At 38.5% G+C, this 23,960-nt stretch overlaps 1 protein-coding gene across 3 annotated transcripts in view; it reads left to right on the forward strand.

Annotated features, from left to right (window-relative positions):
• Positions 1-23,960, forward strand: part of LOC119784139 (1-phosphatidylinositol 4,5-bisphosphate phosphodiesterase beta-1) — a 168,498-nt gene that overhangs the window by 111,335 nt on the left and 33,203 nt on the right. For all 3 annotated transcript variants that reach the window (XM_038286056.1, XM_038286055.1, XM_038286054.1), the window contains 10 exons: positions 3,379-3,461; positions 3,696-3,780; positions 13,530-13,704; positions 14,508-14,594; positions 14,984-15,054; positions 17,672-17,768; positions 19,953-20,037; positions 21,464-21,588; positions 21,689-21,843; positions 22,105-22,269. In XM_038286056.1, coding sequence (XP_038141984.1) covers positions 3,379-3,461; positions 3,696-3,780; positions 13,530-13,704; positions 14,508-14,594; positions 14,984-15,054; positions 17,672-17,768; positions 19,953-20,037; positions 21,464-21,588; positions 21,689-21,843; positions 22,105-22,269 — 1,128 coding nt within the window. The remainder of the gene's footprint in view (positions 1-3,378; positions 3,462-3,695; positions 3,781-13,529; positions 13,705-14,507; positions 14,595-14,983; positions 15,055-17,671; positions 17,769-19,952; positions 20,038-21,463; positions 21,589-21,688; positions 21,844-22,104; positions 22,270-23,960) is intronic.

Here is a 23,960-nt window from a genome sequence, read left to right on the forward strand (position 1 = left end):
CACTAACGATGGACAAGATTCGTTAGACTCGTGTTAACTGTGCATATGAGTGCACATACTATATGGAGGGATTAGAGATGAACAGAAAAATCAACAAAACCTCAAGATTTTCCTTCCCCAAATCACCTCCTCGGATGTTTCACCACGTCTAATTCATCATTTGCAGCTCTTTCTATTAAGTGATATATTTTCTCCATCATTTGATAATTTTATATGAACTGACTTGTTTTATTTTTTGCTTATAAAGCTGTTACCTGAAAGCATATTTACACAGGAGGCAGTAGAGACAATAAACTATTGATAATTTGTTTGTGTGATTATTGAGGGTCGTCCATTTCTAGGTTCTGTAGATTGAGGATGTTTTTCTATTTTTATCCCATTGTGCCACCAGGGAGTAACATTCGTTTTTACTCATTCTGAAAAGCAGGAAGAACTCATTTGTGTTGACGATGTTTCTAAATGAGCATAAATACGGATAAATTCAGTTAAGCTTATAAAGCATTTAATAAACCTGAATCCCTCTAGCAGCAGCTTTCTCTCCCTCCTCCTCCCCTTTATTAAATACAAACTCAGGGCTTTTCTTTGACCATCTGACAGATATACTGTATGCTGTATCAAACTGCAGTCTTAGAAACTCTATACTTCCTCTGGTCTCCCAGCAACAAGTACCATTTTGTCCATGTATGCTGTTCTTTTTTACCCCTAACTCCACTGCTGTAGGGAGTGCAGTGCTTGGCTGCTTACACAAGCAAATAATAAAAAAAAAGAAAATGCATTTTTAAAACTAGAAAACCACTCTGTGATCGCAGATCTCCACCAAGCAGCAAATCTTCCCCCATATTGTAACTTAAACCTATAGCTAAAACTCACACATGATCTGGATTATTGCAAAACTATGAAGTGTTACTTGACACGAGGAATGTCTTTTGTAAAAATGTCATTAAAATCTGTTTATAATTTATGAAGTTATCCTGTACAGACAGAAAAACACACACAAACTCTCCTAAAAATATAATGTTTGTGGAGGCAATTAGGTTAAGACAGTTAAAAAAAAACAATTTGAAACAATGTGAAAGAGATATCCACATTCAAATGTTTTAGGTCGTGAATAATATCTGGTGTTTATGGTAACTGACAATGCATCTCTCACATCAGTGCGGTGGAAAATTAGTCCTCCCCTCTCTGCAAAACTGTTTCAATTCAGCCATAGTGAAGAGTTTGAAGCATTAATGGGCTTTTCAATTTCCTGAAACACAAGCTCAATCAGATTAAAGTCCAGACTTTGGCTATGCTACTCCAAAACCTTACTCAGGTAATAAATACAAATAGTAAAAAAAGGCTTTATGATCTGAAACATTTCGCTGTGTCTATAACGGAACTGGGGTCTGATCTATAAGGGAGAGAATACTTTTTTACATAATGTGGTATATATATATGTGCACAATACTCATAATAATAACTCAGAATCATAATCTCTTTAACAGCCTCACGTTTTTTTCTGTTAAAAAAGTGATGTTCTCCATATTAATAATAATAATCCAAAATTAATATGACACATTTTGTGTTGTGTCTGTCCATATATTTAGGAAGGGTACCAGAAAGAATAGATTGGTCCAGGGAGTTAGTAAAAATGCATTTTGTTTTGTAATATCCACTTCTTCAAATCCCTTATTCTTATTTTTGGATCTTGTACAGCAAAAATTACTTTGTAGAAACAATAAATTAACCCCACAAAAAACACCTATATAACCAAACATAATTACTGTTTATGATTAGAATTCTGTTTTGTGGTTTTATAAAGAGAGGAATAAATTATTGACAGTATGAGCAAATGTTGTTTAGGTTAAAGTAATAGTACACCCAAAACATGATTAGCCTTCATTTTCTACTCACCCCCATGCTGAACAACACTCTGGAGTACTTTTTTGATATCTCAAATGCATTTGGAGATCTGGGAGGCTTCTTGCTGTCTGCTGACATTCAAATAATGGAGGTCTATGGTGCCCGAGACAGAAAGGTCCATAAAAGTCCACAAAAAAACGTTTCAATATTCCTCCATACTGGTCGTCCAATGGATTCCAAGTGTCCTGAGTGGGTAGCATCCATAACTTACTTGAAACGAAGTCATTTAGAATGTTTTTAGAGCATAAACAGTAGTGTATAGGATTTCCTGAAAGCGCGCTTCATGATGCTACGGAAGCCGGCAGACCAAACCAGATGAAAGTGCGCATTCAGCGTCTGCTCTGCCGATAATGCAAGCGTAGAAGAAGAAATGTTTTGTTTACCTGTGAAAAGAAAGAAACAACGAAAGAAAAATGTCTGAGGACTTCAGTGTTGAGGAAGAGCATGAGTTCTTTGCCGAGCTGAATGCGCACTTTCATCTGGTTTGGTCTGCCGCGGTTTCCGTAGCGGCATGAACTCGCCGGCGCGCGCTTTCAGGAAATCCTATACACTACTGTTTATGCTCCAAAAACATTCTAAATGACTTCGTTTCGAGTAAATTCTGGATGCTACCCACTCAGGACACTTGGAATACATTGGACGAGCAGTATGGAGGAATATTGACACGTTTTTTGTGGACTTTTATGGACCTTTCTGTCTCGGGCACCATAGACCTCCATTATTTGAATGTCAGCAGACAGCAAGAAGCCTCCCAGATCTCCAGATGCATTTGAGATATCAAAAAAGTACTCCAGAGTGTTGTTCAGCATGGAGGTGAGTAGAAAATGAAGGCTAATCATGTTTTGGGTGTACTATTCCTTTAAGATAAGACACAGAAAGGCAGGGTTGGATGAAAACCAAGAAGCAAAGAAACTGGGACAAGCATCCTGCAAACTTCATGAGAGGCAGATGCACTGAATCGTCCCAAGGACAAAAGCTGAGGGGCGATTAATTGATGTCTCCAGAGGGGAAGAGGACAATAAGAAAAGCTGATTTTATAGAAGACAGGGTTAAAAACTTAAAAGAAGAGTAGATGTCAAGAGGAAGGAAAAATAAATGAGTGAACTGATTGATAGAGGAAACTCTAATCTAATGAGACGAAAAGAAGAAGCCTAATGGATTTAGGGTGAAATGTTAAAAATGGAGAGCTACAGATAACGAGATTGTTAATTTAATAAGAGAAAGTTTGCAGATTGAAATAGGCAATACTTTAATTGACACTGTCGCTAACAGTGGTCTAATTCATATTGAAGATTGGTGGTTCAGACAGTTGATCTCAAACTGTTTCCTCTGAGTTTGACACCATTCTAAGACATAACACATTATTTCACTTGTTCAATTCAAAATAGTGATTTCATTGTTGTTTTTTTTATGTATCTGTGTTTGTTCTTTAAGCTTGTCTCCACTCTGTAAAGTATTTTTTGTGTTCTTTCTCAGGAAGTGATCGAGGCTATTGCAGAGTGTGCCTTCAAGACTTCACCATTCCCTGTCATCCTGTCCTTCGAAAACCATGTGGACTCGTAAGTTGACAATATGTCTCAAGTTGGAAGCTACCATTTTTGACCTTTTTGATGAGCACAAAGCATTCGTCAGCTGTCACTTACTGGGCTGAGGGGAAGATCTTGATAGGTGGTTCTATCTTTAATAGCTCCAGGGGGATTTCAGGGGAGGAACATACATATTCAGCATATTGACATTTAGCAAAGAAATCATGATTGTCTGTCTGTGCTTGTGTGTTTGTGTGTAACTCCCAGACCAAAGCAGCAGGCGAAGATGGCAGAGTACTGCCGGTCAATATTTGGAGACGCATTACTGATGGAACCACTGGAGAAATATCCTGTGAGTACAAAGGGAGCTTGAACACACTCTACATGTGCACGGGCTCACTCAGACATTCACACTTTTAGCAGCTCTGTCTCTTTTTTAACACGCAGCTTGATACATAAAACATGCTTGAAGTGAAGTGGTCAAAAGGTATTAACCCACAATGAGTGCACTCAGGAGCCAAAGGAGTCTCTGCCTGTCGGCTTAGGAGATTACATAGTTTTAACAGAAAAAAAATGTAAGAAAAAATAGTGTGAACAGTATTATATATAGGTTATAATTTTTTTCTCCAAACGTAACCTCTTAACATTCACCTTATTTAAAGTAATCCCCTCCTATTTTGCATAACAAAATGAAAAAGCAAATAACCGAGAAACTGTAGGATTATTAATTTTAAATCACTGTGATTTTGGTATTAATCAAAATGATTCTATTTAGTTTAATAATCAAAGGTGAGGAATCCCCTTCCATTGTTTTGTTTTCCAATCTGTAATTACTATGCATAAGAATAACCCAGCAAAAGTTAAGATTTCTCTGCAAGCACTGAAAATTGCAGTTTGCAGACGCTCTCTATCCAACACCCAATCCATTTAAATTCCACCTTAAAATTGCTGGTTAATCTCATAAAATACCAATAAAGTCATATAAAAGTTGTGGTTATGATAAATGTGAATCAGCATAAGTGGTTTTGCCAGACATTGTTACATAGTGGCACAAGTGTGCGAACCTGCAGCATCAGCATTACTGTGAAGATAGCTGAAGCAACAGGTGTTCTGTTTTATTTACATCCAGACTAACCTGTTTGAAAAGATATACAGAAATTACAGCAAAATCTCATTCCCTCTGTAGAACATCTGTCTCCTTCACTCACTTACATCAGCGACTGATTACGTGCAACAGGAGCCAACTTCGGATGAATCATTACAGAATCCTTCCTTTTTTGTCTGCGTCACCTCTGGACTATCAGTGAGACTGAAAATGACAGCCATTTAAGATTAAACGAAAGTGTTTTATGCTGTAATCACAACATGGCTTTTCTTGGCAGCCCTTTATCAGTCTTTCCTCTGTTGCCATGGCTACTAGAAAAAACCTTGCATTGTCCCTTTGTGGCCGAACGCTCAGCCTCCCCTCCTAGTACCCCCCTCCACCAAAAAAGGCGTCTTTGTTGTGTGTGATGACGCAGGCACCCCATGTGAGGTAAATATAGACATTTGCCGCACAAACTCTCCCATGCACAGTCTCTCTGCAAACTTGAAAGCAAACACACTCATCTCCTCTGCACATACAGCACACACACTTTAGGAGTTACTCGTCTTGCAGCTTCAGCAGGGGGAAATTGATGTCCCTGTTGGTAGAACACCATAGAGGAGTGAAAGTTCCCACCACTCTGAGGCAGCATTATCTCACAGGCGCAGGAAGTTCCACCAGTCCTGCTGCCTGCCAAAGACCCATCCCTCTGAGAATTACAGCCCTCCGACTGGATTTGACATTGAAGTATTATCAGGGAGAAGCCTTGTGAATAGAGTGGCATGAGGGAAATGGAGGGGAGGGAAAAGATGAGAGGCACACCAAGGGAGGAGCTGGAGAAACAGAGAGAGAACGTACCTTTGAAGAAATAGATTTTTACCACTGAGCTTGTAATGACTGGGAAAGGTGAGAGCAATGACAACCACTCCCCTCTGGCAGCCATGTATACAGCATAGCGAATGGAATATCAGCTCCATGAATCCGTAGGCGCTCTGTCAGATAGAGTAATATAGCTAGATTGGTTCCAGCTCAACCAAGAGTGAGGATAAAGAGGATTAAGGTTTTCATAGAACTGAAGATCCCCCTTCATCTACTTTTCACAATTTTTATTTTTTATTTTTTTACAACTTTTATAGGCGAATAGGTCGTTTACCTTAGACAATGAACGCACAATCACCCACAAAAAAATTAATTATGTACCTTAAGGTAAAATCCATATTTAAAAGAATACAGGCGTTGCTTTTAATCTTTTTGACTCGGATAAATAGTTCTCATAAATAATCAGCTTAAAACAGCATGCGTGATAAAGATAAAGATAAAGAAACAGTTGTTCTGAGTTTGTAGAAAACACCTCCAACACGCAATCTTTGTAGCATTCTAAAAAGATATATGGATCTTATGACGTTTCTCCGACTGATCCACTCCTGAGCTAACTGCTGAAAATGGCTCCGTCTATAATGGTATAGTATAAAATCTTTTTTCCCCAGCCAGTTTTCAGTGCTTTTATCTTTATGTTTGGTGTCACTGTGATGTTGAATAACCCATGACCTGTAAGTGAATCTGATCCTTCTGACACTATGTGATATATTTCGTTCCCAGATCCCAGGATTTGTTTTTGTGTTTTGGACGATGTGGCCTCAGTGGAAGGTACATGTAGAGGTCACATCAATAAAAACACACAAAAAAAATTGCTATATGCATGACACTAAATATAAAACCTCATACTGATGAATCTAGTAATAATGCACTTTTCAATAAGTAGGTGCTCCCTTCTGGGGCTTCTTCTATTAAGCCTTTTATGGTTTGTTTGGTGTGATAAAATAAGTGATGTATCCTAACCTTGAAGTTCATCTGGATTGGACAGCTTCTGTAGGTCTTTTTCTATCATCTGCACTATCCATCTAATCATACTGGGTTGCATTTCTTCTTGTGGGCACTCTAGTTGATTAGCTAAAGTCCCATGAACCTTATACTTTTAAACTAAATTTGGAACTATGGCCATAAGAACATAAAGCTACTTGGAGGTAGTCTTGTACTCTTTATTAGTGTTTACACTCTCCTTTTCAAGCTGATAGGACAGCTTCCTCTGGCCCTTAGTGAAGTGCATAGATAGTTTGATCCCTTAATCTTCACCGCAATCAACTTTTTTTGCAGATAAATGGTATAGATCCAGGCTCGAGCAAATTGTTTTTATATTACGGTCTAATTTTGACATTTTTATGCACATGTGTTTTGTTTCTGCATTATTTGGTCTAAAATTATATTAAACTGTACCTCTATGGGTTGAAAAATTGCAACAGTAGTTTAATTTTACTAGTGGGTGAAACTAGGGATGCACGATCTTGCCTTTTTTGCCGATTCCTATATCCCGATATTCCGAACACTGAAGTTCAGATTTCCGATATAAGCCGATACCTATACAACAATACTTGTACTTGAAGAAATGGCGCATGTCAGCAAAACTGGGAAGTAGGAGTGATGTAATCTCCAAGGCAAGTGTTTTTTTTTTCTTCCCTTGTGGACGCTCATATTCTCTATTGTTCATACAAGGCAACTATGTTCATTTTTACCACCATTATGAAAATGAAAACAGCACTGATCAGCATGATATTCCAACTTCCAAGCACAAACTAAATGCACTGCAAAGCAATCTTATTCAATTACCGTACATTCCACGGTGGTGAGTCAGGGGCTGGAATTGTGAACATAGCGAACATTGATCAATAGTGCTTTTCAGGTAAACATTCAGACTCATTAGTCTGCATAACATTTTATTTTAGCCACTAAGATCCTATCAGATGCTCTTTCACTTTCCCTTGTCCTGACCACACCTCTGCTTATCCCCTTTGCTCCTCCATACCCTAAGTTATGTCTCGGCTCTTCCTACCTTGGTTCCTTTTTGTAATTCATCCATCCATTCATCACAGTGGGCTCATGCCTACAGTATCTCCAGCAGGCTATAGACAAAAGGAGGGGTAAAACCGGACAGGTTATCAGTCCTTCACAGGGCTATAGATAATCATACAATCATGCACACACTCACCTAAAGCCAATTGAAAGTCACCTGTCAACCTTACAGCCATATTTTTGGGCGGTAGCAGAAAGCCACACATGCACAGGGATATAGATAGATTCCTTCATTTAACCAGGTAAAAGAAAACTCATTGAGATTGAAATACTCTTTTCAAAGAGTGACCTGGCCAAGGCACCAACTTAATGGTTACAGGGTTTCCAAAAAAAATAAGAAAAATACAAAAAAATATATATCACTCAAAGCACAATTTTCAGTTTGCAATATGCATTCACAACATCCAAATATGCTATTTAGTATTTCATTTATAAAAGATTTGAATTCCCACACTGGGAACTTCCTGCATGCAAATTCTATGCAGAAAGACCCTCGGTCTGGATTTGAACTAAGACCCTGTGCCTAAGGACTAAGGACCAGTGCAGCCTACAGACTATCATTTCTACAACAAACAACAAATACTTTTTTTTATAAATTTGTAATAAGTTCACATACAACATACAAGGCTTGTAGATTGTTTTTAACAGAAGCAATTTTCAGGAGTGATTAAACTGTAAGAGCTCCAACAACCTAATAAAGGTCTATATATCTATTGTTATTTATCTTTTATCCTAAAGCCATAACCAGTCTGTTAAGCTATAAAAATCAGAATTAATTTTGAAAAGATGCAAATTTGATAGCCCTAATGTTTTTAGTGGTGGCTCATTAAGTCCCATTCATCGTGCTCATCAAGGTTGAGTACTCCAAATATTTTCATTGTGTCAACGGAAAAATATACCAACATGTTTTTGAAAAGGAAAATGTTTGTCTTGTAGTTCCTTTTAATCCTGTTGAGGATTTGACTGAACATGCCGACAGACCAGAATTGGCAAGCAGAGATGCACTCAAGCATAAAGCGGACGGACTGAGAATAGTACATGGAAGCCAATGTAGACAGCAGCCTGGAAAGCAATGTTCCACCCACTGAAGATGGAATTGATGCAGCTTCAAGCTAAAATGTCAGCACTCCATCACTGTCTGTGGTCTTTCTGGCCAGATAATATATCACGTTGCTTTTGATTTAATTATTTGTATCCCTACAGAGATAAACATTTTGAAGGTATAAATGGACATCACTTTTATGAAAAAGCTCAGTAGAAATTTGTTTATCAGTGGAAAGGTTATGTCATAAAAAATGGAACAAGTCAAACTACGGGTGCACATTATAAAAGGCGAATATTATTTAAAGTTTTTTTTTTCAGTGACCTAATACAAAAAGTAAACTATGGGGCATGCTTCGGTGGAGCATGTCATGTGCGCATGACACCTGTACGGAGGCCATAGTCCTCGCCATGGCCAATCTGGGTTTGAATCCGACCTGTCGTCCTTTGCCACATGTCTCTCCCCCTCAATTATAACCCCTCTACTGTCAGCCCACTGTACAAAAAAAACATGTCCCTAGTTCCATAAAAACCTCCAAAAAAATTAAAAGTACATAAAAAAGTAAACCATGTATATAACAGATCAATTTCACACAAAGCGATTTAAAGGAATAGTACACCCAAAACATGATTAGCCTTCATTTTCTACTCACCCCCATGCTGAACAACACTCTGGAGTACTTTTTTGATATCTCAAATGCATCTGGAGATCTGGGAGGCTTCTTGCTGTCTGCTGACATTCAAATAATGGAGGTCTATGGTGCCCAAGACAGAAAGGTCCATAAAAGTCCACAAAAAACGTGTCAATATTCCTCCATACTGCTCGTCCAATGTATTCCAAGTGTCCTGAGTGGGTAGCATCCAGAATTTACTCGAAACAAAGTCATTTAGAATGTTTTTAGAGCATGAACAGTAGTGTATAGGATTTCCTGAAAGCGCGCACATGCGAGCTCACGACGCTACGGAAACCGCGGCAGACCAAACCAGATGAAAGTGCGCATTCAGCTCGGCAAAGAACTCATGCTCTTCCTCAACACTGAAGTCCTCAGACATTTTTCTTTCGTTGTTTCTTTCTTTGCACCGGTAAACAGCACATTTCTTCTTCTACGCCTGCATTATCGGCAGAGCAGACGCTGAATGCGCACTTTCATCTGGTTTGGTCTGCCGGCTTCCGTAGCGTCGTGAACGCGCAGGCGCGCGCTTTCAGGAAATCCTATACACTACTGTTTATGCTCTAAAAACATTGTAAATGACTTCGTTTCGAGTAAATTCTGGATGCTACCCACTCAGGACACTTGGAATACATTGGACGAGCAGTATGGAGGAATATTGACACGTTTTTTGTGGACTTTTATGGACCTTTCTGCCTCGGGCACCATAGACCTCCATTATTTGAATGTCAGCAGACAGCAAGAAGCCTCCCAGATCTCCAGATGCATTTGAGATATCAAAAAAGTACTCCAGAGTGTTGTTCAGCATGGGGGTGGGTAGAAAATGAAGGCTAATCATGTTTTGGGTGTACTATTCCTTTAATACAAACATTTATGTTTGCTCATTTGGATGATACAGTTTTTTAAATACTCAAAAAATCTTTAAAAATCTGAATACAAGGAAAACATACGGCTTGCTTTTAATAAGAAATATGTTATAACTTCCAAAATTAAGAGCAATACAGCTAACTTGACCGTTGTCCGGCACACAGCCTCCACCAAGTGGGTAAGCCTTTAAAAGTCATTGCTTAATGTTAAGCTCAGAAGAGTAGGATCCAATGTTCAAACAGATTTCTCGAACCGTTTATTAAAAATCAGAGTGAGCGGCGTCCATGTCTAAAGCAGGAACCTCTGCAAGAAGAGACAGCAGGTTAGTGACCACGTCTTTCTGGACGTGGATGATAATAAACGACTGAGTCACCAACCTGGTCTTATAGTTCAGTCCAAATCCAATAAGGTCGCCGTACAGAGAGTCAGATGTTGATTCATCAGTCGTTAGAGGACAGGCAGGAGATTGGAACTGAGCAGACGAATGTATGCAGGATAAACTGGAGGGCGAATTCAAAGCTTATGTAGGTGCCTAGAGAGAATCCAGAGCGGAGTCGGGTTCCAGGAATGGTTCACAAACAGGCAGAGATCTGGCAGGAGTCAGAAGACAGGTAAGGCAAACAGATAAGATGGGACCAGGCAGGCTCAGAGGTCGGGAGACGGAATGGGTCAGGATCAGGTAATCAGAACTCAGGAACGCTAGAATAAGTCTAGACAATGGCTAGAAATATTCTGGCACTGATGACTGGTCTGAAGGCTGGTTAAATAGAGCCGCTGGATCAGATAAGCAGGTAATGAGAACTGGGCACAGCTAAACAGGTGTGTGAAATGAGTAATCAGACCTGGCATCAGTGCCCAGATGATAATACTTAATGAGCTGGGTGATCACATAGTGCTGTAATGTTGAGTTGAGGTCAAACGGGGTGAAGAAAGGCCTTAAAGCTTCAGGGACAATCATTGTCTGGAGAATTATTTAGCAAATCCATTTCAAAAATATAAAGGAGATTGCATAGACTGCAGTTGGTCACAAAAAACAGACTGTTGCAACTTGGTTTAGGCCACAACTGTCTTAGACATATCAAAAAGCTCTTAACTGGAACAAGCAATAAAGTGACTGGTCTATGCTCCTAAATTTTTTTTCTCAATATTTTTCTTCAGCCTAATCAGAATAAAAAACATAGATTTGGAGGAAGTGCAATGAGGTAAAGAACCCACGTTGCTCGATGGTCCGGTGAGACATTTCCACAGTCAGTAATGATTTGGGGTGTCATGTAATCTCCTTGTCTGCCATCTCACCCACCCCTTTCATTCTACAACTTCAAAGCTATTTCAGCCGTCTACCTGGAAATGTTCAAGTAGCCTAAGGCTTCTTTCCCTTCATAAGCGTCATGGGGATGCTGATGTAATTTTCCAGCAGGGCCCTGGCATCCTAACCTGGCAGTAGCCAGATTGATATGTGGTGGTGGGTAGTAATTAGTTACATTTACTCCGTTATTTTCACTTGAGTAATATTCTTGTAAAGTATCGCTACTCCTGCTTGAGTAAAATCTCTGACTACTTTGTCTTCTGTGAGCAATTAGAACTATTCCAAAATCAGCTAAACATACAGTAAACAGTAACAGTGGAAGTTTGTTACCCTGTAAAAAGATATATACAGTTCTCATTGTAAGGACTGGTGTTGTAATGATAAATGTAATGAATATAAAAAAACATTTGTGCAGAAGAAATATTTTTATTTGTATTCTTTATGCATACAGTAAAAGATGTTTGCCAGTATGATTTATAAACATTAAATCTGATGGTATTATCCAACAGTTACTCAGTACTCAAGTAGCCTTTCTACCAGTTACTTTTTTACTTTTACTGAAGTCATTTCTTGGATGACAACTTTTTACTTTTACTTCAGTAAAAGAATGATAGAGTCCAGGGAACACTATGAAGGCCTGGAGGGAAGTATGTGGATCAAATATTAGGTTTGTGTGGCTGTTTTTCTCTCAGAGAAGCTGCTGTTAGGTTATGACATTGGAGGATGGACAGGCAGGTGAGTAAGAACTAATGGCTGGATATCAGGAGAGTGGTTGACAGAGGAGTGGATGGAGGATCCATGAGAGGAGCGGAGGAAGGAGCTATTAGAGGAATATTTTAAGAAGTGGGCTTATCAGTCAGTGGTGACTGGAGTAGGACTCAAAAAGAAGAATCCTAGAAGGAGGCAAACACAGGTTGAACTCTGGAAAGATCATACGGGGAAGTTGGCCTGATTATTATCACAGAAATGAGGATTATCTGGCATGCTTCTCACAGAGATTTCTCCCTTTTTTGCATCTCCTGAGGAGAGCTGATGAGCTGCAGCTGTAGGACATTATCCGCTACCGAGTAGAGATAAGATGAAAGGAAAAAAAAACACAAATAAGGAAAACCAGCCCTCTGCCTCCGTGAATGTTACAGTTTAATTATTTAAATCAGTTTGTGTAAATACCATCTATATTGTATGTAAGCGTAGTAGATCATATCTGTTCAAAAAAAGATGGATTCCACTTTTACGCTCAGAGAAACAGCAGCCAGATGAAACAACAGAAAGCTGCATCAACAAATACAGGTGCCTATATATTTTAAAATAAAATATTTCTATCTCATCCTGTACAGGGAAAAAAAGATTTTTTTAGGTATTGTGCTCACCTTAAGTCGTTTTGCTATGACACCTAAAAACTAGAAAGCGACTGTCCCTGAAGAAATGTGGCATATATAGCATGAGGGGGAAATTAGATATAAGCAGTCCAGTAAATCCCAATCTCAACAGTTTAAGGATTTGAATGTAAAAGCTGAGTTGGATACAGCCAAGCTGGGCCAAATAAAATTATCTTTTTTTTCAAAGCATATGTGGGGAGTCAAGATTTTATCCCTTTCTGAGTGTTTTAATTGGAACCATTTAACGTCAATGCTAACAGGATGCCTAATCTTTTTGGTATCACTTCCCATCAACAACAGCAGAGAGGTGTAGAGTGTATGTCTGCTGGTGATAGAAAGTATGTTATTAGGCCGTTAAATCTTGTCTTAATCTGCTGCGTGAATCACCAAACTATGTAAACAAACAGAAAGGCTGAGGAAACTAGAACATATTCATAGCTGTTAAGTTGTTAACACTGCAGCCTTGCGTGTAGATGTGTACTCAATACTGCAAACTTTTTTTTCTTTTTAAGGAATGAATTATTGATATAGCTAAACACAGTGATCCTAAAGCAGTACACCACATTAATAATTTAATTTTGCAGACTTCAGAATTGCTCTCTTGTATGGGTGTTAGCTTGGGTTTAATGCTCAGTTTCCTCCCAAGTGGCTGATTGAGGTGTTGATCACTAATGATTAATGCAGCTATTCAGGTTCTCCAGGATTTTTTTTTTTATCTTACAGAAATTCACAGTTAAAATAACCTAAAATAAGACTAAGAATCATTTTCACCTCTAAGTAGGTCCAAAGACCTTATAGATCCCTTCACAGTTCTTATATGTCTCTCCATTTCTGCCCTCCTTGAAGCTTGAGGCTGGAGTTCCACTTCCCAGCCCCATGGAGCTGATGGGGAAGATCCTGGTGAAAAACAAGAAGAAACATCATAAAACTGACGGCAGCACCAAGAAGAAGCTCTCTGAGCAGGTTTCCAACACCTATAGTGATTCTTCCAGCGTATGTGAGCCATCCTCCCCTAGTGCAGGTATGGCACCCATGATATCGCGCAACAGATTAAAAAAAGAATAATACACCAAGGTATTATTGTGACCTATGTTTTATGATGTAAATTGTAACTATCTGGCTCCATTTGTGCTGTGGACCAAAACTTCTCTACTGCCCAGAGACTGAAGCAGCAGAGCAAAACTCTGCTATTGTTCAGCAGTTTGTCATTTTCATGGCCCTTTCCATCAGCCCACGATATTACTGGCTGCTGCACATACCTTCTGGGGCTCCTTAAACACTAGCCAGCGGTAGCCGTCAACCTGTCTTCTTTGTACGTGTGAGCGCACATGCATGCCGCTGTGTGTACATGATGTTAGAAATGCATCACAGCTGCTCCCTGGGAAGAGTTTTCTCAGATCTGTTAATCACCACATTGGAGTCTGTGGCACATTACATTTTACTTTCTAATATTTGTGTTTGTGCATACAAGCTTTACTGTTCATTTATGTTTTCATTTTGCATCCCTATCTTTATTTGTGTAGTTATACAACTGGATATCAAGCAGATATTCTCTGGAATTCAGGTTACTGTATTTCTTGCACACACTGCCGCCCTGTGGTAATAAATGAATACTACAATCAGGAACCTTTATAAGCATGCAGTGGCAATAATCAGGCCAATACCTACAGATACCATTACATACCGGTAATTTATTTATTTTTTCATTCATGGGTAGTGAGATCTAATTAAGGAAATAAATGAATTTTCAATATTTTAGTTTAACTCAGAACATCAACGTGCAAAATTCTAACCAAGTTTATTTGTTTGTTTTCTTTCTCCAAGGTTCAACTAAAGATGAGATGGCTGATTCCTCACAACCGTCTGATGGTGCTGAGCTCAACCTGAGACCACATGGCAGAAAGTCTATTGGTGAGTGATGACCTCAGCCTAAAATCTTTTGTGTGGTCCTCATTAAGCTGGAAGTATAGGTCAGTTTGACCGTTATCTTCGACATGATTTCCTGTCTTAGTCTGAGAACAGATTTAGAAGGAGATCCTGAGTCACCTCCTAATTATGCATGCAAAGGAGCTGGGTGAGTTTCTGCTAAGCAATATTAAAATAAATATTAGCTGTCACTCAGCTCCGCCAGTTTATTCTTGTTAATGGGAGGCTTGTGTTGCAATTTCGAACATAATGGATGGAAGTTATAACTAGATAAAGCTATTAAAAAGGTTGCCTGTATTGAAATAAATTATTAAGATAGTTAATGTCAGCAATAAAATCTTTCAAAATGTATTAATGTGTTCCTAATGTTTTAGGTGAGGTGGAGGCTGAAAGCGATGATGATGATGACGATGATGATGACTGTAAAAAGGGCTCAATGGATGAGGTATGTGTAGAGTAGGTGGCATCAATTAAAATGCTTTTGAAATATATTCATATCTTAGGTTATGTTTTTGTAAATTATTGTTTTTATACATCACATTTTTCTTATTTTATATTTTTTGTTTTATTTTGATTGACAGGGCGATCCGAAGTAGTGCCTCACTAAGTGGTGGAGGGAGAATGATTTATGTCTTTTTTATATGTATTTTAGGCTTTACAGGTAGAAACTTCAAATTGTGGTTGCTAGTTTTTATAAGCCTTACTGTAATCAGTTTAAGGGTTGATTTATCATCTCTAAACCTCTTTGAAATAAAACTTCTGCTAATTCTTCTTAGCGAAATAGTTTAAGTTTTATCTAATTAGATGTATGCCACAAACATACCTTAGTTAATATTACCTATTTATTTACTTAGCATCCATTTAGGCTCTGTGTCAGCATTATATTTGCTGACACGTGTTTAATGCAGCACAGAAATGCTTAAGAGGTTAATGTGGTAAATTATTTAATTGCCAAAACAGTATATGTTGGCTGGAAGCAACTTTTCCATAAAATCTTGTTACTGCGATGTTTGCAATAATTAAGTACTGCAAAAAATGCACTACTTAATTAAGCAAGGAATAATTTTTTTCATGATTATTTTTTTTATTGCCTACCCTATTTGCCTATGGGGCTCTTTTAAAAGTTGTTTTGATGCAATTCTTAAAACTCATTGCATGTGTTTCTAAAATGAGAAGTTTAAGAGGCCTTAATCTTAAAAATCAAAAATATATGTATATATATCTTATTTCTTATTCTGGACTTTCAAACAAGCCGTTGGGCTCTATACTTTAGTTATGGGATGTCTGCAGGTTTTCTTTGAACTGGTTTTATTTGAAGTTACCAAAAAAAATTTGAAAATGTGTGAATACAAATGGATGCTGCACTTTTCAGATTTTCTAACAACTTCTGCAATCATTTCTATCTGGCAGTGATACAAAAATCATAAAAAATCTCAAGAATACTAACTGAGGTCTTAATTTGTGATGTGAGGAATCATTGGATGATTCAGGGAGGTTGAATTCTTCCAAAAAAAAAAAAACTGAATCAGTGGTTTTAGTTTTGATTATAATCTGATTTGCTTTTTGTTTTTCATTTTCAAAGCTCTCCTCAAATGTTTTATGATTGTTATTCTTTTTTCTTCACTGTCTTGAACAATAAGACTGTAACAACTGATATCAGTTTCTTATATTACCATTAGTCATTCTCAGAATTCAAACAGAAAATTGAAAAATAAATGAATTATTCCAAAGTCAAACAAACCGTGGACATATTACCAAAAGAAAAGCAAATAAAGGGACAAATCCAAAGCAGAGAGCTGATACATTTCAGCCCAAAGGGAGCCTTTCTTCTTCCACAGATGCTTTGTTGAAGGTTAATGCAGTGTGCAACCATCAGTATCAGTCTTTACTGCGCTGGACTTGAAACCTATCTGAGTAATTTTCTGCTAACAGCTTTAGTGGCTTCATAGAGGCCTTTAAACCAGAACGTTTCTTTAAGCTACCAGCTTGGTTGCTCCGCTGTCAAGACAGACATAAAGATCTGCAGCAATACCTTCATCTGCATAAGGCTGGATAATAAGAGATAGGTTTCATTTTAGCTTTGATCTGCTGCACAGGTCAACATGGGATTGCTGTATCTATTGATGCCTTATTGTTTTGCTGTTTATTGACTGTCGTCTTAAGTTTTTTAATAAGTGTCTCAGGTTTGCTTTCATATAAACTCTTATCTCTATCAAACAGTGAAAATCAAGGTGATTGTTTTGTGATCTTTGAGTTGTATTATAATGTAGCAAATAAAGGATAAAGCAAGGAGAGAACAGAAAACGGTCTTTGTTCCTCATAATGCTTTCTACGCTGTCTTTATGAAAATATGATGGCCAAGGATTACGGACAAACAAATAGCTTGTTCAGATACCAAAAACAGAAAACATCATTACGTTTTTGTTGAACTGCTGGTTTGCTGTCTATTAAAAAGTTTTAGTATTTTTGTTTTTTTTCTGAGCCTCCCAACAAAATAATGATTATGACCATATTCTGCTTTTGGTTTGACTAAGGCAGTGTTGCTCTCATTCAACTCCTAACTCCATGCATAATATATGTCTTATATACTACATATCAGCTTAAGAATCCCACATATCTGCTTCCAAAAAGTATTGTAAGTTGGAGAATATGTATTATTATCAGAGCATAACTCATGTTACACTATGCAGTTTCTCAGTCTGTACTGATGAAGATTGAGTCACGTTGCCAGACTGACTGCATAAAGTTGCAGCCAGACATACTTTCTTAACAGTTTATTTAATAGGCATTCAATTTCATGAGAGAACTCAAAACATTGAATATACATATTTACATACATGTTTAACTCATTTTTCTCATACTGATGCAGTTTAATATTGTGAGTTTGAAAAAAAACCTTCACCTCAGTAGGCCCTGCAAAAAAGCAGCAAAGCATCCCTGTCAGCGATTCACAAAGTACATTACATTTCCCTATGTTTATACTGATGTAGCTTGCCTTTTTCAAAATCAAGGCAAGATCAACAATAGTGCCTCTTATATCAATTGTGTCTGTTTATGTGCAGGGCACAGCAGGCAGTGAGGCATTCGCTACAGAGGAAATGTCAAACCTGGTGCTCTACATCCAGCCGGTCAAGTTTTACTGCTTCGAGACATCTAAAAGTAAGTAGGATCAGTTACATTTTTTACAAGTTCAAGAGTAAATGTAAATCCCCAGCCTTGATTTAAATATATACTGAAGCATACGAAAGGTATTATCTTCACTAAATTTTGCATTCCATATAAACCTTTGCTAAAAACTTTGAGAAACATCCAACATATACCGTATTTTCACGACTATAAAGCGCACTTAAACGTCTTTTTTTTTTCCTCAAAATGTGCGGTGCGCCCTATGGTGCGGTGCGCCCTATGGTGCGGTGCGCCCTATGGTGCGGTGCGCCCTTTGGTGCGGTGCGCCCTATGTGTGTTGTAACTGCGACTTTTGAGACCACCTCATTGAGGAGATGATGAAAGAGTGGCTGAATGTAAGGAGACCAGGTGTTTTTTTTTCCACTCATCACCATCGCTGTTAATATGTAACTCCATGCGTGCCCATCTCACAGCTGATGTGAAAAACATGGGGAAACAAATTAACGCTGTGCTCGCTGTTCAACCGCTCGACATCGGTGTGAACCGGACCCAGCAGGTGCAGCAGAAGCAGCGAGTTTACATGCAAAGTCAATGGTTGACGCGCGTATAGGCACAGCAAAAGGTCCCGCAGCGCGTTTTGAGCAGCAGCCGCAGCGCCTCGGGAGCGTTTAAGCATCTGACGCACCGCCAACGCGCTGCTGCTGCTCGAGATGGAAAAATTGAAGTTTTGCTGCTGGACGCGCCGCATCAACCAATCAGAGAAGCTGATCTGGGAGCTGACAGCGAGACAGACACAGCGCTCTGATGACATATGATATTAACGCAAAGAAAAGGGCTGGATGGATGAGGAGATGATGAAAGCGTGGCTGAGGGAGGTGTATGTGAGGAGAACAGGTGTTTTTTTCCACGCATCACCATCGCTGTTAATCTGTGACTCCATGCGTGCCCATCTCACAGCTGATGAGAAAAACATGGTGAATCAAATGGATGCTGTGCTCGCCGTTATCTCGGGGGTCTGACAAAGGAACTTCCACCGCTCGACATCGGTGTGAAGCGGCCGTTCAAAGTAAGGCTGCGAGCGGCGTGGGAGCGATGGATGACAGACGGAGACCACAGTTTCAGGATAAGTGGAAGGCAGCGCTGGGCAAGTTACGCCACCGTTTGCGGATGGATTGTAGATGCTTGGAATAACGTGTCTGCTGGCTCTGTTGTTCAAGCTTTCGCAAAAGCCGGGATTATTTCTGAGGAGCTGCGCTGCACGGAAAGTGACTCTGACAGCGAAGAAGGGGAAATTGGCATGTCTGATTTAGCGCAGCTGTTTAATTCAGAAACAGAGGATGATGACTTTGATGGGTTTGATTAATACTTTGTAATAAATACATGAATAAAGCACAATCATACTCAGTTTTGCTCCCGCTCTATTTTTCTACCTGAAAACTTAATTCAACAGCAGCCTCTGGGCGCGTCTCCTCCTCTTCACCGCGGCGGCTGGCAGGTGTTTTTTCATCTAAATAATCTAAATCTTGCAGCTATATTTGCTGTGATCAGGGGGAATAAAGTAGTTTTAATATGTTTTTAAGTGAGAAAGTCCACCTGAAAACTTAATAATTGCAGTCGGTTCATCCAGATTATCTATTTCTGTCGGAGGCGCTCAGACCCCCACATACCAGCGGTGCACCGACAGGAGAAATCCTTTCATCAGCAGCCTCTAGGCTGGGCAGCCTCCAGGTTCACCGGCGGCTGCTGGCAGGTGTTTTTCATCTAAATAATTTTAGCTGCAGGCACCAGGATACCGGTAATAAAAGCGAACAAATTCCGTCGGCAGGTTTCAGGATTTTAAGTTAATTTAGGAGTGATCACAGCGCTGTCATCTGCGATGTGTCTGTCTCACGGCCAGCACCCAGGTTTGATTAATAGTTTGTAATAAATACATGAATAAAGCACAGTCATACTCAGTTTTGCCCCCGCTGTATTTTTAAATACGCAGTAGAGGTATTTAAAGGTAGTAGAGGACATGTACCTGTATATAAAAAACGCGCCCTATAGTCCGGTGCATCTTATGTGTGTGTTAAATACAGAAATGGGACACATAACTGAGAGTGCGCCTTTTAGTACGGTGCGCCTTATGGTCGTGAAAATACGGTAATATAGAAAAAAGAGAATTTGAAAGGTACTGTATGCAGTTGCTCAAATTCATGTTCCCATGTCAATCCGCAGAGGTCAACCGGAGCTTCCAGATGTCCTCCTTTGTAGAGACCAAAGCTTTGGAGCTTCTGACTAAATCACCAGTAGAGTTTGTAGAGTATCCTTATTTAAGCACAACTGTCTGCTGTTTAAGGCCTGTGATGTGTTTGTTGTGATGCTTGTTTGATTTCAGCTTTTGACGTAATAATTTACAGCAGACAGAGACCCACTTCACACTTCATCCCCATTCCTCTGTTACTATTTAGCTCAATAAAAGCCCCAGTGGGCTCTTTGGCAACATCTGGAGTTGTACATTAATATCTGTGGCTTCAGAGGTACAGTTTAGGCCATGCATGTGTTGGTGGAAAGACACAACTATTTTACTTTCTAATGATTGGTTAGTTTTGCTTGTATTGTACTACTGTAATAAACAATCATTTTTTTCCCTATTAATTACAGATTATCAAGATCACCCATAGTGACACAGATATGGTATTTTAATACATTTCCCATGGTGCATTGAAGTTTAATAGCATGCGTTTTTTAGACATTAACCAACATGTCATAATTTTGATCAGATTTATTAATGAGTTTAGGTTACAGCAATCTTAGAGACTCAGTGTTGATCTAGCTCTGCTGTGTTAACATGAAGTTGAGGAACTAGGAGACTTTCCTCTTTCAAAATTGTATCCTCTTTGCGCGCTGTTACAATAAACCTGTCAGTAAAGCAGCCCTATTACCGCGGTTGACTGCTGGTTCAGCGTAGGTCTGAAAACCTCACATTGACTCTTAGAAAAATACAGAAGCTCAACCTATATCTAGTGTGAAAATACAAACTTTTCCCAGAAATCTCTTGGCTTGTGGGAAGCTGTGCGTTTCAAATGAGCTGAAATGTTTCCATGTCATGGTCAGCACTGTTAAAGTCCATGATGAGGTTAAACTTACTTCACCGTGGAAACTGACCAACTCAGATTGAGCCTTGGTGGTTCTTGGATTACTCTTGAACACACAAACTTTGTTTTGTCTGAAGGTTGCAGTAATTTGGACACACTTAGATGTTTCAGCAATAAAATAATCCCTTATGCACATCAAACCTGGTTTTGGGAGGGTGACGAAATGGCCTCCCCTAAGCCCTTTTAGCAGTTTTCCCAGAAAGCCAAGTCTGTGAGGGAAACCAAGATATTTAAATGGGATCTTAGATTTTAACGAAGTGTGGTCTGATATCAGACTGGTAGAATTTTTCCTGTTACCAAAATCATGTGGTCAGTGCTGAGGGACAGTATTTGTCTGTATGAATCATTTTTACTCTGCAAATACTGTAAGATAAGAAAGAAAATAGATTTGAAATTGTGTAACCAGTTGGACTCAATATAATCTTGTGTCATTATTGTTCCCCATTGAACAAACAGGCTCAAATACATAATAAAACCTTAGGTTTATGTCAACTTTAACCAGAGCTGTCAGATTATTCTCCCTATATGAGGAGCTGTATACTTACACTAGATTCAGATCATGCTGTTCTTCACCTAACTGATTCTGTTCAGATACAATAAGCTGCAGCTAAGCAGGATCTACCCTAAAGGTACTCGGGTAGATTCTTCCAACTACAACCCTCAGCTCTTCTGGAACGCAGGCTGTCAGCTGGTGGCTCTAAACTTCCAAACAATCGGTGAGGAAAGGCGGCACTATCTTTTTAAATACATCTAAATGTCTAAAAGTTGAATCCAGCATCAGTGTCCAGGAAAACAAACCCTGTCTTTCTCCCTCAGACTTATCGATGCAGTTGAACCTGGGCATGTATGAGTACAATGGGAAATGCGGCTACAGGCTGAAACCAGAGTTCATGAGACGACCGGATAAACACTTCGATCCTTTTACTGAAAGCACAGTAGACGGGATAGTCGCCAACACGCTGTCTGTGAAGGTGTGTGGAGGTTTCTATTGATCCTTCTCAGCCTCTGTAGGTTTGTCTGTAGATGTTTCCCTTATTAATTAACATGAGGTGATCTGTGGCTGGAGGGCGCGTTGTTTATCTATGTGTGTTACTCAGAATCAGGTTGGGATCCTATGAAAACTTTACAATAATGATGCTCAGCTCAGTGAATACAGTATGTGACCAATACCTCTTTTAGGATCTGATTGTGAAATCCAGATTCTAATATACCTGAAATTGGACTGATTACAGATCATCTCAGGTCAGTTTCTGACCGATAAGAAAGTGGGCACATATGTGGAGATCGACATGTTTGGCCTACCAGTCGACACCAAGAGGAAAGCTTTCAAGACCAAGACATCTCAGGGCAATGCCATCAACCCCGTCTGGGAGGAGGAGGCCATTGTTTTCAAGAAGGTGGAAATCTCTCTGAAGTTTTAACTTTAAAACATCAAGTAATAAGCATTAAATTAGAAAAAGTTTATTATCTCTAACATCTGCAAAGCCACAATGTGTAAATTAGCTCTTTAGAGAAGTCTAGTGGTGATGTATTATCAGACATCCTAAAAAAAAAGAATAGAATATTTATATGGAACTGAATGTGGCTTTTGATCTTAGACATTTTCCCTATTTTCTTCCGTTCCCATGTTATTAATCTTGAACTTTCTTCTGAATCAGTTCAAAAATGTCTCCTTTTGTTTTTGCCTTTTTATGAGCTTGTAGGTGTAAATACTATATAGATATTTAATAGCTCTTCATGTTTCATATTTCATCATCACTCCCACTCAGAGCTCAGGTTTATAGGTATTTTCTAAAACAGGTTTTCAGATTTGTAATTATAAATTATATTTTAAATCTCAGGGCATAATATTTCTGTGTTAGAGATTTTTGACAGATACTTATTGTTATGCTTAGAATATGCATTTGTCTCTCTCATCAATATTTTAGTTATTCATTGTGAGCAACATGTTCCTATAATCTTTTACTTTATAAGTACATAACAATTCTCTCCACTTTTATGCTGAGTCCCTTTTCCTGGTTGTGTCATTGTATTGTTCTGTGGGCTTTTGCAAAAGGGAGGGACTTAAAAAAGTCTCTAAGTGTCAAAGATGCATTGTTTAATCCTTAGTCTTGGCCATCATACATTATCTGCTGAAATGTTGCTTTCCATTTTCAAAGTTTAAAGAGCAAACGACGAAAGCAGCTATTACTAATAAGTGCTGAAAGAGTTAGAAAAATATCCAAGAGTAGGTAATAAACTGTGAACTTGTCAGGTACGTGAAGGAAAAAAATGCAAAAAAAACTCAAAAGAACAACGAAGAAAATCCTTTTAAAAATGTATAATATTGGACCATATAAAAAATAAATTCAAATCAGACTGAATGTTTATTCCAACTTCATTTGAAAATTAAATCTTAAATTCAGAACTGTGCAAATAATCAGGGGACACCTATTCTTTTGCTACATCAGTTAAATAGGTCAGAAGTCTACTAAAGAAATTCATCAGGATTACAGGAGACTTTGATTTAGAAATGTATGATTAAGCGTCAAAGTAAAGGCTTAAAAAGCAGGGGATGTGCTTTAATCTTTTATTATCCCAGGTACCATTTTTTGGTAAGTTGCATATAAACACCGCTTTGCAGGAGACAAGATAAAGTAGGGAGGGTAGAAGTGGTCTGCAGGGTCTGTAAGGTCCACCTCTGTGCTAAAGCTGAGCGTAACTGCTTAATAGAAAACCACCAGTAATCTAATGTTGCTTATTGGGTTTTTTATGTTACCAACTGTAGATAAAGTTAAAAAAAAGGTTAAAAAGTGAAGTTCATAACTTAATAAGCTAATCAAAAAAGACAAAAAGCTGATTCAAAGAGTTAAAGAGCTGTTTTACAAAAAGTAAAAAAATATATATTTCATGGACTATCATGAATGTTCTGAGGGTGAAGTTGTAAGAGAAAAGTTTCTTTCTTTTACGAGTGTTTTTCATAAATCTTTTATGGAACCACTCTGGATTTGGTTTTTCCATATTAGGGCAAATACCTGTTTTTTCTTAATTACTTTGAGCTTGATTTTTACAATGAAAATATGTTTTTTGTTTCCTTTAAATGTCAAAA

This window comes from Cyprinodon tularosa, unplaced genomic scaffold (genome assembly GCF_016077235.1).
Source record: "Cyprinodon tularosa strain WSP-4 unplaced genomic scaffold, ASM1607723v1 ctg22, whole genome shotgun sequence".
NCBI classification, from domain to species: Eukaryota; Metazoa; Chordata; class Actinopteri; order Cyprinodontiformes; family Cyprinodontidae; genus Cyprinodon; species Cyprinodon tularosa.